The sequence below is a fragment of the Coenobita brevimanus genome, chromosome 29 (assembly GCF_032717465.1).
Source record: "Coenobita brevimanus isolate Jiangsu-jjx chromosome 29, ASM3271746v2, whole genome shotgun sequence".
In the NCBI taxonomy this organism is placed as follows: Eukaryota; Metazoa; Arthropoda; class Malacostraca; order Decapoda; family Coenobitidae; genus Coenobita; species Coenobita brevimanus.
In genome coordinates, this window is record NC_136982.1 from 38,919,630 (window position 1) to 38,936,566 (window position 16,937).

The 16,937-nt window shown below is 41.2% G+C and overlaps 1 protein-coding gene across 1 annotated transcript in view; it reads right to left on the minus strand.

The window, feature by feature from the left end:
• Ns4 (Nucleostemin 4) overlaps positions 1-16,937 on the minus strand; it is a 53,850-nt gene that overhangs the window by 17,729 nt on the left and 19,184 nt on the right. Inside the window, exons 3-7 of the mRNA XM_080268687.1 lie at positions 11,525-11,702; positions 9,705-10,056; positions 5,424-5,688; positions 1,100-1,317; positions 34-159 (exon numbers count right to left, since the gene is read on the minus strand). Coding sequence (XP_080124813.1) covers positions 34-159; positions 1,100-1,317; positions 5,424-5,688; positions 9,705-10,056; positions 11,525-11,702 — 1,139 coding nt within the window. The remainder of the gene's footprint in view (positions 1-33; positions 160-1,099; positions 1,318-5,423; positions 5,689-9,704; positions 10,057-11,524; positions 11,703-16,937) is intronic.

Sequence of the window (16,937 nt, forward strand, 5' to 3'; positions counted from 1 at the left end):
ACAAATCACAGATGAGATGTACAAGTACTGTACCTGCAGAGGTCTTGAGACAGTAGATGGAAAAACCAGGCCAGGACAGTCACAAAGCTTGACAGTCTTGGTAAGAAAGATGGTCTGGAAGTGTTTGGTGTGACCAGGAGTCTTGCTCACACTCACAACCTGAAACACCACAACAATCAGATAACCCATTATTATTCTGTCTATCTAACTACAGCCCAACGTCCTAATCCCGCAAAGGGTGGCCTCAAACAAAACGCCTCCAAGTTGCTCTGTCACCCACCATTTGACTACTCTCTCCTCCCTCATATACCTCTCAACTCCATCCCTCCACCTCATCCTGGGTCTTCCCCTCCCTCTCCCTCCCTCCACCTCACCTACATACACCCTCTTAGTCAGTCTTTCATTCTCCATTCTCTCCATATGTCCAAACCACCTCAGTATATTTCTCCTAATTTTCTCAACCACATCCACATCCATCCCACAACGTTCCATCACTTCTTCATTCGTCAACCTGTCCTTCCATGTCACTCCACATGCTCCTCTCCGGTAACTCATTTCCAATGCTCTCACTCTTGACTTGTTCCCCTCTAGCAAGGTCCATGCCTCGCTTCCATACATCAGGGTAGGGATCACAATACTATCATGCAGTGACTTCTTAACTTCCATACTCACCTCCCTATTTCTCATCACTGCTTTCAGGGAACCAACAACCTTCCTTCCCTGCTATACCCTTTCAAGCACTTCTTCCCCAAAAGTTCCATCCTTACTCATCACACCACTCAAGTTTTTGAATGCACTCACATTCTCCATATCCTCACCATCCAACCTCACTGTGCATTCTGTGACTTCATTCCTCTCAAACACCGTAACTTTACGTTTGTTTACATTAACTCTCTCCATGACAGTTAATCATCTCTGCATACACCTCATCAGCACCTCATTCCTTCCGATACCTCAACCAATTCAGTGTTCTTCACTTCTGTCAATGTCACAATTTCTGGCACTACACTGTTTCTTTCCTACCATTATTACCACCATAATTTGAAACTGTTTAAGGTCACCTGTGTACTAAAAGTATGACAGCAACATTATGACTCACCTTCTTGCCCAAAAGTGCATTTATGAGGGATGATTTGCCAACATTTGGATGTCCTATAGTGCCTATGGTAAGGACACCATCCTTGAACTTTTGATGATAGTAAGGGCGAGTAGAAGGGACCTCCAAGTTTACACTCTCCTCTGCATCACATTCCTCACACTCTTCACCTGACATGATTCCCTCCTCTTCTATTTTAGATCGCCATGACTGCAAGTTCACTGTGGAAAAACGAAAATATATCAATACACATTAACGTCACCTAAACTTATTTTGCCACAATTACTTGAGGTAAGGAGATCTACAATATGGCTCTTTGATCTCAATGGGGACACACATCAAAGGCAACAGGATTTCTCAAGTAAAAACTCCCACACTTCTAAACCATATGAAGTGGGAGGCTCCTTGCACTGTCAGTACTGGGTAGCTGAGCTGCCACATCTCGACATCAATACGAACATGTTTCCATCTCTCTATTCATATTCCTTTTAGTTGTCTCTTATACCACCTTAGTCATCCTTCTTATACAGCTCATCCAACCAACTCAACCCCAGCAGTTCGCCAGTTTCGTTGATCTCCAAACCCTACTTCCTCATACACTCATTTAAAGTATCTATATACCTTCAACCTATTTTAACATGCCTCCATCTACCTTCAAATTCAATCACATACACTCTTTTCACAAACTAATTTTCCCCCAATCTCTCTAGGTAATCATACCTTCTAAGTACACTCTCTCCAACCCTACTGTCAACAAACTTCCTTACCCTACATCTTTCGTGAATCAGTTATTTTTTATATTAAGCACTCCATATACATTCTTCAAAATAACCTCGTTTTCAGTGCTCTTACTCCTGTTTTCATGCCACACCAAGTTCACACCCATACACCAATGTTTTGAAATAATGACCAAACAACTGGACTTAATCTTCTTATAAGCAGTCAAACTACAGTACTACTGTATGAATTATGATATGAATATGTAAAATGTTCAAAATTAGACAATCAGCAACAGTGAAATCAGCTGAAATATTAACCCGTTAACTGCTCTATACAGCCTGGGCTGTTCCAAGTGCGACTGCTCAATACAGCCCTGGCTGTACAGGTAATTTCGAATATAGTGCCATGGTGACCAAGGCCGACCCATGCAAGAATGTTTGAGCCTTCAAAACCGAAACCGAAAAAGAAAACGAAAACCATACATTCCAATAGGGAATCTGACACTTTGATGTTCATCCATGGCTTTACTAAGGTAAATATTGAGCTAATATTTCGTTACTATATACTCTGGCATGTGTTCTCTCAATTCCTACGACAAAATTTGGCCTTTGGAAAATTTCATTTTTACCCCAATGTCTGCGCACCATGGACACCTCCAAAAAACCGCCATGAGCAGTTAACGGGTTAAGAAAACATGGGAGGCATGAATGCCATCCATTCATTTTCTCTCCACACATGATCTCATTCTTATCTGCAATGTAGGCATAACTGTTTCGTTCTTAATCTATGCAATACAGAAATAAAGTAATGAATGGTTTAGTGGGTAGTTAAGATACTCCAATTGCATTAAGCCTGTGCAGATTTATGTCCAAGGAGTGGTTAGGGTTTACTGCTCATGCAATGCCACTCAGGGATGAGTGAGGCTGGTCACTCTCATCTTAAATGTCAGGACTAACTTGCCTTCCTGGGCTCCTATGCTCCTCATGGGACAACTCAAGATTAGATGATGATGATGATGATGATGAATTGGATACATTAATAAAGGTATCAGTAAATGTCTATATGACAGACACAGAAAACCCTAGCTAGTAGTTTCAAGATATAGTACATAACGCAGTATATTAAAGAAGCACGTGTGAGTAAGAAGTGCCAGGTAAAGCAAAGCAGGGAAAGAAAATAACATAAACTACAGTACAGTCAAAGAAGATGAGTAAAATGAGACTACTGGATGGACAAAAGCATGAGAGCAGTGGAAATGAGTTAACCGAAAGGAGCATGTGGGGTTACATGGACGGACAGACAGACAGACAGACAGACAGACAGACGACTAAAGAAATGAAGGAGCATTGTATCATTGATGTGGATGTGACTGAAAGTGTTAGGAGAGATACTCTGTAATGGTCTGGCCACGTGGGGAGGATGGAGAATGAGGGGTTGACTAAAAGGGTGTACATGAGGTGGAGAGGAGAAAAGGAAACCAAGGATGAGATGGGGGGATGGAGTGAAAGATAACCCAAACAGAGAGGGATGTGAGCTGGAGGGAGGGTAGATAAATGGCAGAGGACACAGTGACATGGAGGCAATTGTCTGTGGCCACCCCTTGCACGATTAAGGCTGCTAGCTAAAGACGGACAGATAGACAGTAAATCACATGATGTAATAAGTGTCAGTAAATTTCAAATTTACTTTGATATGGCCTATTATCCAAGTTTAAATGTACAGTAATCCCTCCAAGACCCGACTAATAGTGCTAAAGGCATGTCCGCAACTTGGGTTTGCCCAGGACTTGGGATAATGCCTCCTGGACAAGTACTTATGGACCCTAATCTAGCATAACTCTAAAAGCCACCTAAATAACTCCCTACCAGACATGCACAGCACCTATTTAAGACCCTATTCAAACAAATAAGGGACAGAAAGCATGAAATAAAGGAAAAAGAACCAGACAATGAGGAATTAGAAGTGAGTATGGAAAATATTTAGCAGTGTACAGGGTACTTACAACACGCCCGTGGCCATCAAGAAAATTAACCTGCTTCCTTGAAGGCTCTGACATTGGTGAAAATGCTCTTGAAGCACGTACAGTAATCCAGTGTTGTGCTGCACTTAATCCTTTGCACTGTGAATCATAACTGTTTAACAGTGCACATTCTGTTCTTACTTGCACCATGTCAGTTGCAACATGCCAGTTTGCACTCTGAATTATAATTTCTTTTTAAAACCGCACAACACTGTAAATTCTCATGTGGTCTAGTGGCGTGGTATTGCAGTTTATTCACTGTTTATTCACAAAAACAAGCATGTGAGGCAGCCATGGCGATGAGCATCTAGTCATGACGGTAGTTAGGCGGGAACTGAGAAGGGGAGGATGCAGGGGGGTGTTCTACTATGCGCAAAAACACAGCTGTTTGGCACCGCATGCCAAGTTCAAAGTACGGTTGAAAACATGTCGGATTTTTTATTGCTCTTTTACGTTTTTCGGCCATTATTAGTTTCCGAAGGCCTAAGCCCAAAATGTCTTGGATTTGGGTGTCCAGGTCTTACAGGGATTACGATATAGCAATGGTTAGTTAGAAAGTTGATTGCATCAATTAGTCCTGAATGAAGTACACCAGTAATGTATTTCAATAGTCTGTTGTACCATAAATCAGAGGCTGGTAATGATCCACTGACTGGAAATGAGGGAGAAGAAATACTAAATTCATGGACATACAGATTTTAGATATGCCCTTATTTGTAAGTTGACTAAAGTGGAATGATGAGATGATGAATGCATTACCATGTGATTTTTTTATTATAAATAAGGACCAGCCTCTGTCACCAGTTACAAACATTACCTCTGTAATTCAGCATCTGACTAAAAACAAATAAATCATACATGCAATTTACATTCATTCCATCCTTCTTGATTTGCTTACAGCAGGGGTAGGCAATTAGGAGTATGGTAAATTACCCCATCGGGGGTAATTTCAAGCTTTCTGTGGGTTACGAGACTCATCCAGAATAGAGTAGTTAGTATGAATGCACAGGATGTCTAGAAAATGAGGAAAAGTTTGACAGGTTTACATGATGCCCCTCGCCCTCTCCCTTCCATACAAATAGCTGGCAACTTCTGATGCTGTATTTGGATTGTCATATCAAACCACAAATATTATCATATTTTCTATATAACTATCAAATACCTTATAAGTAAAAGCAGAATTCAGTCACTCAATGGAACTCATGGTAATGTAGGTCTACTCCTGACCTATCATGCTCAGAATAATAATAAGTTTAATTTAAATCCTCCAAAAGAAAGCAATGCAAGCACAATTTTAGCTACGCCACTATGAGACAAGTTGCGTTTCATGGGTCACAGCTGCAAAAGCATTTAATCCCTCTCTCTCTCTCATTTTACTTATTTTTAAATGGAAAATATCTTGGTTTGTCATGTTTGATCAATATAACCATAAAACAAGTACAGGGTACAAAAGTTCCTGCAGGCCAGGGTAACAGTGATGCTCTAAGCTCCTGACATTGGGTGTTAGTCACGTGTAACTCCCGACCCCTAGCTTACAGCCTCACAGGGCAGATAAATAATATTAAACTCCCAGTACAATTATCTCACCTGCATCCCCAACCAGGCTCTGACAGGCTTCCACTAGCTTAAGAGAGCTATATTTGGCCATCTTGAGTTTGTGTGAGCGCCGTGAATGATCCTCCCATGAAGAGAAAGGCACTAGGATGATGGCTGGGTAGTGGACTGTGAAGTAATGATGCCAGGCTGCCACAACTTCTACTCCCACCAGATCACATTTGTTCAACACCAGCACTATGCCCTTCTTTTCCTGCCCCACCAGATGGTCATACAGGTATGGTGGGAACTGTGCTACCTGTCATAAATATCAGCAGCATATCATCCTCCAACACATTTTTCACAAACAAAATTATATGAGAATCATTCTGATACATACAGCCAGGGCCAAGAGTTGACTTACTATTCCAATGAGTATATTTCACACTCAGGCTTAATCGTCACTTTCCCCCTAGATGTATTACAGTGTATCAAACAGAATCATCTATGGACAAAGAAATGTACAAAGCCTAGATCAGCTTGGGAATCTTAGCTACCACATGAAAGTAAAAAGCAGAGGAGATAATATATGAACTAAAGTGAACTTAAGTCACAGACTGTGCAGTACTTAGGGCAGGAGGAATATTATGAAGGAACTCCTGTGTAGTGTTAGGAATTTGTTCAGTATTTGTTTCTAAATAGAGGGGGTAATAAACAACATAAAATTACAAGTGTGGGAGGTACCTTTTGAACTAAAATAATCAACCATGTGCCCCTCATATTCACACAATCCTTGGCTAGAAATACTGTGAGGTCTCATTATGTATGTGCTAAAATTTCTGAAGTTCTCTGTTCCCACAACAACCACAAAATAACTAAACTTCCCCTTCCAAGTAAATTCTCCTATCAACTGCCAGGTTGGACTGCAAGGAATTAGGTTCAACTTAAAGGAATTGAATCTGTAGTATCCTAACTTCTCGTTATATGTGAATTTTGCCATCAACAGCAGCACTAGATCACGTGTAATTAATTCTGACTTGTAGAAAATGGGATGAGCTGAGTAAGCAGTCCAAACACCAGACCCTGATCACTTGTTTTTTTGCTGCTAAACCCCAGAAATCTGCAAGGGAAAAGCAAGTCGATGTGTCCAGTAACTGATACGTTTTCTGCTGATTTTGAAGACTCCCCTGATGAAGTCGTGCAGAGCCATGGAAGCCTCACACAACCATTCTCCCTCCTCACCACCCTATGCCCACCACTCACCTCTGCTCAGATAAATCCCCAATAGCCATTACTGTTTCAGTACAGTATCTGTACAATAGTGCATATACCATTATGAAATCTTTTGCAATACCATCTATTATATGCCTCAAAGTGCTACAAATTAGTCTGTGGTTAGGTACAAGGAGGTATAAAATGCTGCATGACAGTAGCTAGTTACGAACAGTAGAAACTGCTGAACTGTTCCCAAAAGTCTATGCATTAAAGTTTATCTAGTCAGGAACAAAAGAAACAGCTGAATTTTCCCAGTCTATGCATTAAAGTTTTATGATTTACAATTTTCACACAAGGGGTCCATAACCAGTTAGTCACACAGCAAAAGTCCCACATATTTTTGCATCTTGATGTAGGTGTTCTTTACCTGTAATCTCAAAGCATCCTTTGATTATTCTTAAAGCTTTGTTTTTGTTTCTTGATGTAGCTGTTCTTTACCTGTGGTCTCAAAGCATCCTGTGACAATTCTTAAAGCTTTGTTTTATGTCCAACTTTTTACATTTATTAATTAAAGAAAGCGCCAAGCTAAGCATCACAACTGCAAACCATGTAAGTTACTATTATATTTTCTCAACACATTTTCATCTACATTAAATGGTCGCGAAAAGGTTTGACAGCCAATCATTCTGCCAAGCACACCAAGAAACCACAAGTTGGGAATACAAACAGTTTCAAATTATGCTTTTACAAAGGCAATACTTTCATATAAAAATAAAATGTGCTGCCCACACTCTTGTGGCAAACTGCAGAAGGCCACTCTCTCTGCAGTAATGTAAAAGCAGAAAGAGTATGGCCATGTGCAGTTTGCCACAAGGGAGTAGTAAATAATTCCATTTCATGCATCATACAGTGCTTGTGATAAGAGCCTGCTGATATCAGAGGTTGGCTGCAAAATAATACTGATTTTGTGTGTGCGGTTTGTCAGGGAAAGCATGAAGAGACTGACAGGAGTGAAAGGACCAATCTTGCTGGAGACCCTCTTGAGTGTGTGGAGGAGTTCTGTTACTTGGAGAGCATGTTATGTGCTGGAAGTGGGGCTGGAGTTAGCTCTGTGGCTAGAGTAAGGAGTGGCTGGAGGAAGTCCAGGGAGCTGTTCCCTCTCCTAACATTGGGAAGGTTCTCCCTCCATGCTATGGTATCCTTGACAGTAAACTCACTTATTTGTTTTCACATTATCTGACCGAATGCAATATCCGGCACAGCTATCCTGGCTCTATTAAAGCAATATCCAAAAAAATTATGCAACATCCGGCTCCAAAGCAGATGTAACTGGTGGTCCAGTGCAATATCTGGTGCTGTGGAATTTCATCCTGCTCGTAAGTGGTTGCCACCTGGTGCCAGGGAAAATCCCCAAACTCGGGAGCCAATGAAAATGCCCTCTACACGCTAGCCAATCAGAATCCGTCGCGGGTGCGGCACACCCAGCGCCCTGAGAATAGTCCCATACTCTCATTCTTGCCCGTGGGTGTCGTACAGTGAAGACGTGCCTGTGCGCTAGCATTTCCTGACCATGTGGTTGCACAACCCTGGTGCTGTTACTTACTCTGTGGTATCCTATGCTCCTATGTTTGAGGTACTGTACACACTGCTGAACTGTTTATTGTGCTCATGCTCTAGTGGTCTATTGTGTGTGTGAATGCAGTACTGTTTACGAGTGCGAGTGTGAACCCTGATTGAGCCTGAGGTGGTGGAGCTGAAGTAATCTTTGAGGAAGACATTCGCCATTAGACCACATGGGATTAAGTGTACTGTACTGCACGGTGTGTTACTCTACCCTCCACTGATGCCAACACTTGGTGAGTTCATACAATAGTACACTATGCACTGCACAGTATTACTGTACTGTATCATTCATGTATTGTTTTACATGCTTAGTTTTCATCATACAATAGTACACTATGTACAGCATTACTGTACTGTATCATCACTGTATTGGTTTATATATTTTTTTCGTCATACAACAGTAAACTATGTACTGTATTACTGTACTGTATCATAATTATATTGTTTTATATGCTTCATTTTCATCATACAACAGTGCACTATGTACAGTATTACTGTACTGCATCATTACTGTATTGTTTTATATGCTCAGTTTTTGTCATACAATAGTACATTTTATACTATATTACTGTCCTGTATCATTACTGTATTATTTTATATGCTTAGTTTTCATCTTTTACTCATGGTAATGTTTTAGAATTGAGGATCGAGACAAACAGAATCACAATATCAAGCTCAAAGCCAAATGTTGCGCCAGATATGAAATACTGTATACGGCATTTCACTTTAACTGGTGTAGAGCTTGGCTGAATTACGCCAGATAACTGAGTTTACTGTATGTAGCAAGTATTAGGAGTGTAATACAGTGTGGTACTGAGACATGGGTAGCAAAGGAGGAGCATATTCTAAGGCTCAAATGTACAGAAATGGCTATGATTAGCTGGATGTGCAGTGCACCCTTGACTGTGAGGCCTGAGGGGGCTTGGATTGCGATAAAAAAACTGAAAGGAAGGACGGGACTTCAATGTACTGGTACTGTGATCAGGAGGCGTAAATTGGGATGGTTTGGGCATGTTGAGAGGATGGAGGATGACAGCTGGACGAGGAAGGTGAGAGGTGTGAACATCGAGGAACGGGTTGTGAGAGGAAGACCAAAAAAAGACCTGGGACGAGATCATAGCATGTGACCTCAAGAATATGGGACTGAACATGGAGGTGGCTAAAGATCAAGAGGCATGAAGAGCTACCACTAGGTAACCATGGCTGATGCATGCAAGCATGTTGGAGCCTTTGTAAATGATACAAATATGAAGCATTTTCCAGCTCATGAAGTTAGTAAAATCTTGGTACTGCATTAAAGTACCGGCATGGGATAAAATATGCATGGATTCTACTTTTCTTTCTTTAGGGAGAGGGGGTCTTGGAACCTATCCTGAACAATTTTTCAGGAATACACTGTACATGCAAATTGTTCTAGTTCCATTAAAATGGAGGTATGACTCTCACCTCTACACTCATGAAGAAGATTACCAGTAGTAACCATTATAGTATACTCACTGGAAAGCGAGCATCAACAATGATCAGAAGAATATCAGCCATCTCTGTGACCCTCCACAGCTGCCGCCAGGTCTCCAGGTTCAGTTCATATAGGCTCATGTCATCCCTGCTAAATTGTTGGTCCAGATTTTGACAAAAGATTCTGAAATGTCTGTTCTCATTCATGTCCAGCTCCTGCTTTGACATGTTCTTCTTCCAGGGTGGTCGTGTTGGGTAGCTCAGGCCTGAAGGATAAAAGGACTCTGACTCAACTTCCAGCACTGTGGGTGGTTGAGACTGGATCTCAGTATGGTGTGCTGCCTTCCTTCTTGCCTTTTCTGCATCATTTTCTCTTCTAAATTTCAGATTATATCTGTAACAGATAAAATAATATCTCAATACCATAACTCGCTATTTTGTTATATGGGGAATCAATATATACACTACTGCTTACCTTGAGGAGAAGTGTCCCACTTACTGCAGATTTTAAGATACCTGTAATGTGGCTAATGCCCCAAACATGGGGTAATATCCCAGACACCATGGGTTAATGGGTTACTTAATAAATATTATAAATGTAAATATTCAATTAAATTCATTTAATTTTTACCCATTAGTAGTATTTTCAGGCTCGATATGATTTTTACCATTTATTTCTACTTTCAAGTTTTCTATATCTAGATTAAATTTAGGACAAGCCTACTCTAAGGCAACTGACAAAGGAAGATGTGAAACAGGTGGAGGTCAAGGGATATTCCAAATATTAATTAATACATCTAAATCACATCATATGGTTAGGGATTATAACTTCAGATCTTTTATACAAATTTTTTTGGTTCTCACTCTTGTATTCTCATTCTTTAATATTTACATTTACAATTTATTTGCAGAACATCGCAATGAAGTTGTGAAAGAGATGAATTCATCTACAAGTGTTCAGTGTCTTTTTTTTTTTTCTTTTTAACTAAACAGTGAAAACATATTTTGTTTTACTATACCACTGCAGCAGCTTTCTTGAAAGAAGATTACTTCAATTAAATCATTAAAGTGATTAGCCGCCATTTTGGCTTCTATCAAAATCAGAGACTAAATAGTGAAAGCGTTGGCAGAAATTAAGTGCAAAACTTCGGTTTCTTGGGAGGAAGCAGCAGCCTGGGAACTGAAATGCCCTGTACCCTCTAGCACAGATCCATGCCCCATTCCATCCCAGTCCCCAAATCTATGCTGGTGGAGCCCTTGCCACTCTTCCCTCAACAGATTCACCACTAGCTAGCAGGGGCAAATTTTTCTGGCCACATGCCCTTGCTGACACCAACCCCTGTGACGTAGTGGGGTACGTGTGATATGTAAAGCACATGTGGTGTAGTGCATGAGATAGTTCATGTGTTTGGGAGAGTTTGCTGGTCTACTCTCCATGTTAGTGTCACACTGATAAGGTCACCAAGGAGAGATGGTTATAAATTCTAGTAGCTAGTGAAACAAGAGCTCCACCTCTCCCTAATACCAGCATTCCCATTCCCCTTGGGAGTACCACCCTGATTGGCTGGCGTTACAGCGTACTGTAGCCAATACATGGATGAAATGAACACAAGATGTAGGAAGAGAACCAGATGGGAAGGATGAAATTCCAAGTCACAGAACAAAGACAGAAAAGGATAACAACCAACAAGTTACTGATGCTATTGCTGCTGCTGCTGCTGCTGCTGATGATGATGATGATGCCTATGATTTTCTGCATGTGAGTGAAACAACCAAACAAACCTTAACAAACAGTGTTAACACAATGTACTGTAAACAACTGCAATGTTTATATGCATGGAGGACACTGATAGGTATCTTACCTGTTGGTGATGCTTTGAGCTTTAGGTTGTTGGTTAATTGCTTCCACTTCCTCTAAGAAGTTAACCTCTGCCCCTTCACCACCCTCCACTCCACCACTACTGCCCTCCTCTGTCCTCACAACCACTCCATATATTGACTGTGTCTGATGGAAATTGCTTTTGGTTTCAGAGTGTGCATCTGTGAAAGAAAATAAAAGTCTATCTATCTATTGCCAGACGCCTCAATCCCATTCGGGGTGGCCATAAACAAATCGCCTCCACGTCGCCCTGTCCCCCGCCATTTCACTGCCCTGCTCCCAACTCACACCCCCCTCTCTCATATACCTCTCCACCCCATCCTTCCATAAAAGTATTATCAATATTCCTGTCACACAAAGTACCCTGTAAAAGGCAGTCTGAAGTCCTCCATTACTAAGCAACACAAGAATATCATTTGATAACGCATATAGTTAAGCACCTGATGGTCTAATGGTTGGAGAATACCAGTAAAATTTTTCACCTTGTCTTGCACACACAGATTTTAAAACTCCATGAAATCACTGGAGTTTTCCAATCACACAGTGCCAACAGTGTCATCGGTTGGTCTCTTACATGTTCTGTATTACAGTATCTGAGCCTCTGGGCCCTACACTTTGACAGGGATAATGTAAAATTAGTTGTTACTGTTTTATCATACCAGACAACATGGATTAGTGCGTACCTAATTTAGCAATAGGCAATTTAAACTAACCCTATAGGTCGAAAGCAATGGCCAGAGACAAACCTTGAATGTTTCTTAAACAGTACCTTGCACCTGCTGCCTGACCATGTTTACAAGTAGAGTGTGTGCCAAGACAAAATAAGTACAACTGTATGGTCAGATGGTACTGTAACTTTGGTTTCCAAATTTGTACAGTACTATACTGTACTATAGTGTACATTAGTGCTATAGAGCATGGAAAATATTAAGTCAGCTGCTCTCCAAGCAGGTCTAATCTAACAATGGTTAGTTTTTTCATGACAGAAGACTCCTTTTACCAGTTCATTTTTTTATACTGTATTCAATCAATTAATTCATATGACACCATGATAACTCTTGAGAATGTAACTCAGACCTCATAGAACGATGGTCACAAAAATTTTCATTACTTTTATTAAACTCTGGAATATTTTAAAAGATCATTATAAATGCAGTATAAACATCTCCCCTCCCCCAAGAATTTGCATCACCCTTTGGTTTTACAACTGGTAGCTGCTGGTCAAGAACAATCTTCTTTTCACCACAACTACTAGAATGATAATCGTGACAGCCACCTCTGAAATCTTGAGCAGACGAAGTGACGTAAGCAGGCTGATAGTCACCTGTCTGTGTCAACAGGGCTACCCAGTGTTTACATTCGCTGTGATCATCTGCCTTTTGTTCCAATTTGAGCATGAAAGGCCACTGAAACACCATTTCCATCACAAAATAACAGTGCAAGTGCTTAACAAATAGTGCAGAGCGCAATATTAAGTAAAGTGATAACTATTTGTGTGTAGAATACTGAAACTTGTGACTTGAAAATCATGTCAGCTGAACATACAGCCTCCCAGTCAGCTGATATGAAGCTTTCCAGTCAGTTGACTGAGCCAAGATGACCCTCCAATGTTTACATATGCTGTGATTGTTTGCATTTCATTCCATTTTGTGCATAAAAGGCCACTGAAACACCACTGCTATCGACAGATAACACTTCAAGTACTTAACGAATAGTGTAGTGTGTGATATGAAGTAATAACTTTTTGTGTGTGATCTTGAATTTGGCTCTCTGTTATCTTTGTTTTTTCTAGGAGGGAACAATCTTACAGGTTTCAGGCCTTTGGTTCCTTCTTCACTGCATTAAATACATACATATACATATATATATATATATATATATATATATATATATATATATATATATATATATATATATATACTGTACAGTAATTCCTGTACTTTCCGGACGCCCACTTTCCGGACACCCCACTTACTGGACATTGTGGGCCTGGACCTTCGGAACCCCCCCCACCCCCACCAAAAAAAAAAAAAAAAAAAAAAAAAAAAGAGAGAGAGAGAGAGAGAGAGAGAGAATCCTAATTTTTTCCCACCCGTAATTTGAAATTGCCACACGGCGCTAAACAGCTGTTACACCATGGACCCTTCACCCCTTCCTTCCTCCCCCCTTCCCTGTCAGGGTTGCCATTTGGTATTTTTCAATACCAAATGTGGGCCAATTTGGTCATGAAAAATTCGTTTGGTAATGAATCAGAATAATGCAATACCAAATGGATTTTTCACATGTGTGAGGATACACAGGATGAAGATGGTGGACTGTTTGCTCTCTCTGATTATTCGGCTAGCCTATATAGCGTGAAAATAATAAACATGCTGTTAATTATAAGAAGAGTGATTACATGAATTTCCACTCGTATATATAATTAGTGAAGAATAAATGCTAGCTTTATGAATTTGGTAATGAAAAGTTAAATTTGGTCATGAAAGCTGAGGAGTTTGGTAATGTGGCCGTTGTGATCTGGCAACTCTGTTACCCCACCATCAACAGTCACAGCCTAACTCTGATCGAGAGCAGATGCTTATCGTAATGGAAGCCACATGTGCTCGATTTTTGTGAATAAACAGTGAATAAACTGCAGTACCTCGCCACTAGACCACACAGGAATTTACAGTGTTGTGCATATTTTTGGAGCTTATTATTTTTAAATTTTGTCCGAATTAACAGAAATCCGGAACAAAGGGGTCCAGACCAAAGAGGTTCTACTGTGTATATATATATATATATATATATATATATATATATATATGATATATATATACAGTATATGTATATATATATGTATGCGTATATATACATATATGTACATATATATGTAGAGAGAGAGAGAGTATATATATAGAGTATATACAGCATATATATATATATATATATATATATATATCAGTGCTGGGTAGATGCGCAAAACACTTACGCAAAGAGCACCGTTGCCCTTCAGTGAATATCGTTTGCACATTGTGCACCGCACGAGACCATGCGCAATATTGCGCTTTCGCACATGAAAAGGTAAGTGCACGAGCGCAAATTTAGTTGTGCTTGCACACCTTTCCTGTGAATTTCACACTGCGCAATCCAAGGTACATGTGGTCTTAGGAGCTTCTTGTATATCTGGACAAGGGATGGGGGAAGCTCGGGCAGGTCGCGAGGGTTCTGCTGGGGGGAGGCGGGAGGGACAGAGAGTAGTAGCATTTCTTAAAATGCTTCAACAGAGGTAATGTATTTTAATATTTTTTAAATTATTATTATTAGTAAAAAATAATAAATTAAAAATACATTACTTATTAAGAGTAGCATATGCAATTCCTTACAAAAATCATTAAAACGTAATACAGTACAGGTACATCCCCCTAGTACGCGAGCATATGGGCAGCAGAGGACGTTGCATATTAGGAATTCGTGTACTGGTAATACATAAACTTATGGGAAAAATTGCATATGGGTGGCACCCCCCTTCATGGGCAACCTAAGTACTGTACTATACAGGGAAACTATCTAAGACATATTACCTAAGATAAAGTAAACCAAGAAGTTTATGGCTTTACCAGGTAAATCAACAAGGATATGGTTTAACTAAACCAACAAGAATATGGCTGCTCACCTTTACCCAGGAGGGCATCAGGTGTGATGGAGGTAAGAAGAGGATCCCAGGCAGGATGATGCGTTGCATCACCCACCACACCACCCGACACACCACCATCCTCACCACTTTCATCACCAGCACTTTCGACACTTTCACTACCTAATGCACTCACTTAATTCATAAACCCTTCAAAGGCTATTTCTGACAGCTCAAACATCGAATCAGTCTCTCGATCCTCCTCAGGATATGGCTCTTCTGATGTTGAAGGGAGTGATTCCTCACTATGTTCAAGCTGAAGGTAATGGGTGATGAGTGTTTGCTTCCATCTGTTTACTTCCTGGTTGTACTTGTCGGTGAAGTAGCGGAAGGTTTTGTCCAGTGAAGACATCACCTCCTCCACTCGCAACTGAGAGCGTTTGATGTCCTTGAATTCTTCCTTGAATTTATCAAGGGCACTCAGTGCCTGGGTGATCTCCATCATGGACAAATCTTCACTCGCCATCACTGGTGTTGCTGCCTTTTCTGCTGCGATCTCCCGCTCTGCGTCAGCCTCGTCCACTCGCTACACGATTTCCTTGGGATCCTGCTCTGCTTCTGTCAAATGTAAACCCCTGATCTCCTCCAGCGAGACGGCCTGAAACCAGGGCACAGCTTGGGCACTTGTGAGAGTGGCTGCCTCGGCAGCGGCCTGGGACTGAAAGGCGCTTCCCGGTGTGATTTCACACAGATGCAGTACAAGGAGGCACCAAGCATGGTTAATTGTTGCAGTAGTTATATCTGCCCAAGAGGGCAACAAGAGAGTGATGGCATCCCTGAGGTTGAATGACCGCCAAAAAGCCATAATAGTCTTCACAGGAGTTGAAGTTGGTTGTGCAGGTGCTATGCGTGGTGAGGATGAAGCAGGTGAAGTGGGTGGCGAGTCCAAACCATCCTCGGCGTCCATGATATCACTCCCAACTGTGTTCAAGTCATGAATTGCCTGCAGTTCCTCACAGTTGTCGGTCTTGCTGTGGAGGTGATCGTAGAGGCGTTGGTGGTATAGGTGCTTGACCGTTGCAATCAACTCCTGGTCTAGTGGTTGGATGAGAGAGGTTGTTCTTGGGGGCAGAAAAACGATCTTGCATTCCTTGCTGAGGTCTGCTAGCCAGGTTGGATGACTTGGAGCACTGTCGAGGATGAGAAGCACCTTGAAGGGGATGCCAAGTTCATGGGATCTTGCCTTGGCATCAGGGATGAAATGCCACAATTGCCACTCAGAAATCATGCTACTCGTCATCCAACCATTGGAGTTGCTGTACCAGTATACCCCGCTGTCATCCATGCAGGGTAGATTTTTGTAACATCTGGCGTGTGCTGCGGTATGCACCACAACAGGACGCATCTTGTGTAAACCTGATAAGTTCACTGCGAACATGACTATTATCATGCTCTTGTCGATTTTTCTGCCCCGGGCCTGGCGCTGGTGCTTACTAATATAAGTATACTTTGGCATAGCCTTGTAGTATAGGACTGTTTCATCAATGTTATAAATTTGGCCCCTGCTGTAGCCACCCTCGTTGATTATCCTCTTTAGGATGGCTGGATAATCCCCGGCCGCCATTTCATCCGCTGATGCATGCTCCCCCGTGAGGCGAATGTGACGTAGCTCCTTCCTCTTCAAAAAGTGGCAAAGCCATCCCACGGAGGCTTTAAATGGTTTCATTACAGTAAGCTTTAGAGCTGCAGCTTTGTAGAAAATCTTGGGCGGATCCTTGATGAA